Source organism: Pterocles gutturalis, unplaced genomic scaffold, assembly GCF_000699245.1.
Source record: "Pterocles gutturalis isolate BGI_N339 unplaced genomic scaffold, ASM69924v1 scaffold7695, whole genome shotgun sequence".
NCBI classification, from domain to species: Eukaryota; Metazoa; Chordata; class Aves; order Pterocliformes; family Pteroclidae; genus Pterocles; species Pterocles gutturalis.
Window position 1 is genome coordinate 1 of NW_010140674.1, and position 259 is coordinate 259.

General features: G+C 65.3%; 1 protein-coding gene across 1 annotated transcript in view; it reads left to right on the forward strand.

The window, feature by feature from the left end:
- Positions 1 to 5: 5 nt before the first annotated feature.
- The window catches only part of CHST2 (carbohydrate (N-acetylglucosamine-6-O) sulfotransferase 2), a gene marked incomplete at its 5' end in the record, with an annotated part of 783 nt that continues 529 nt past the window's right edge, over positions 6 to 259 (forward strand). Inside the window, 1 exon segment of the mRNA XM_010083760.1 lies at positions 6 to 257. Coding sequence (XP_010082062.1) covers positions 6 to 257 — 252 coding nt within the window.

The following is a 259-nucleotide window of genomic DNA, read 5'->3' on the forward strand; positions in this document are numbered from 1 at the left end:
TCATCTGCTCGTCGCCGCTCTGCCCGGCCTACCGTAAGGAGGTGGTGGGCATGGTAGATGATCGCGTGTGCAAGAAGTGTCCCCCGCAGCGCCTCAGCCGCTTCCAGGAGGAGTGCCACAAGTACCGCACGCTGGTCATCAAGGGCGTCCGCGTCTTTGACCTGGCCGTCCTCGCCCCGCTCATGCGGGACCCCACCCTGGACCTCAAAGTCATCCACCTGGTGCGGGACCCCCGGGCTGTTGCTAGCTCCCGCATCAA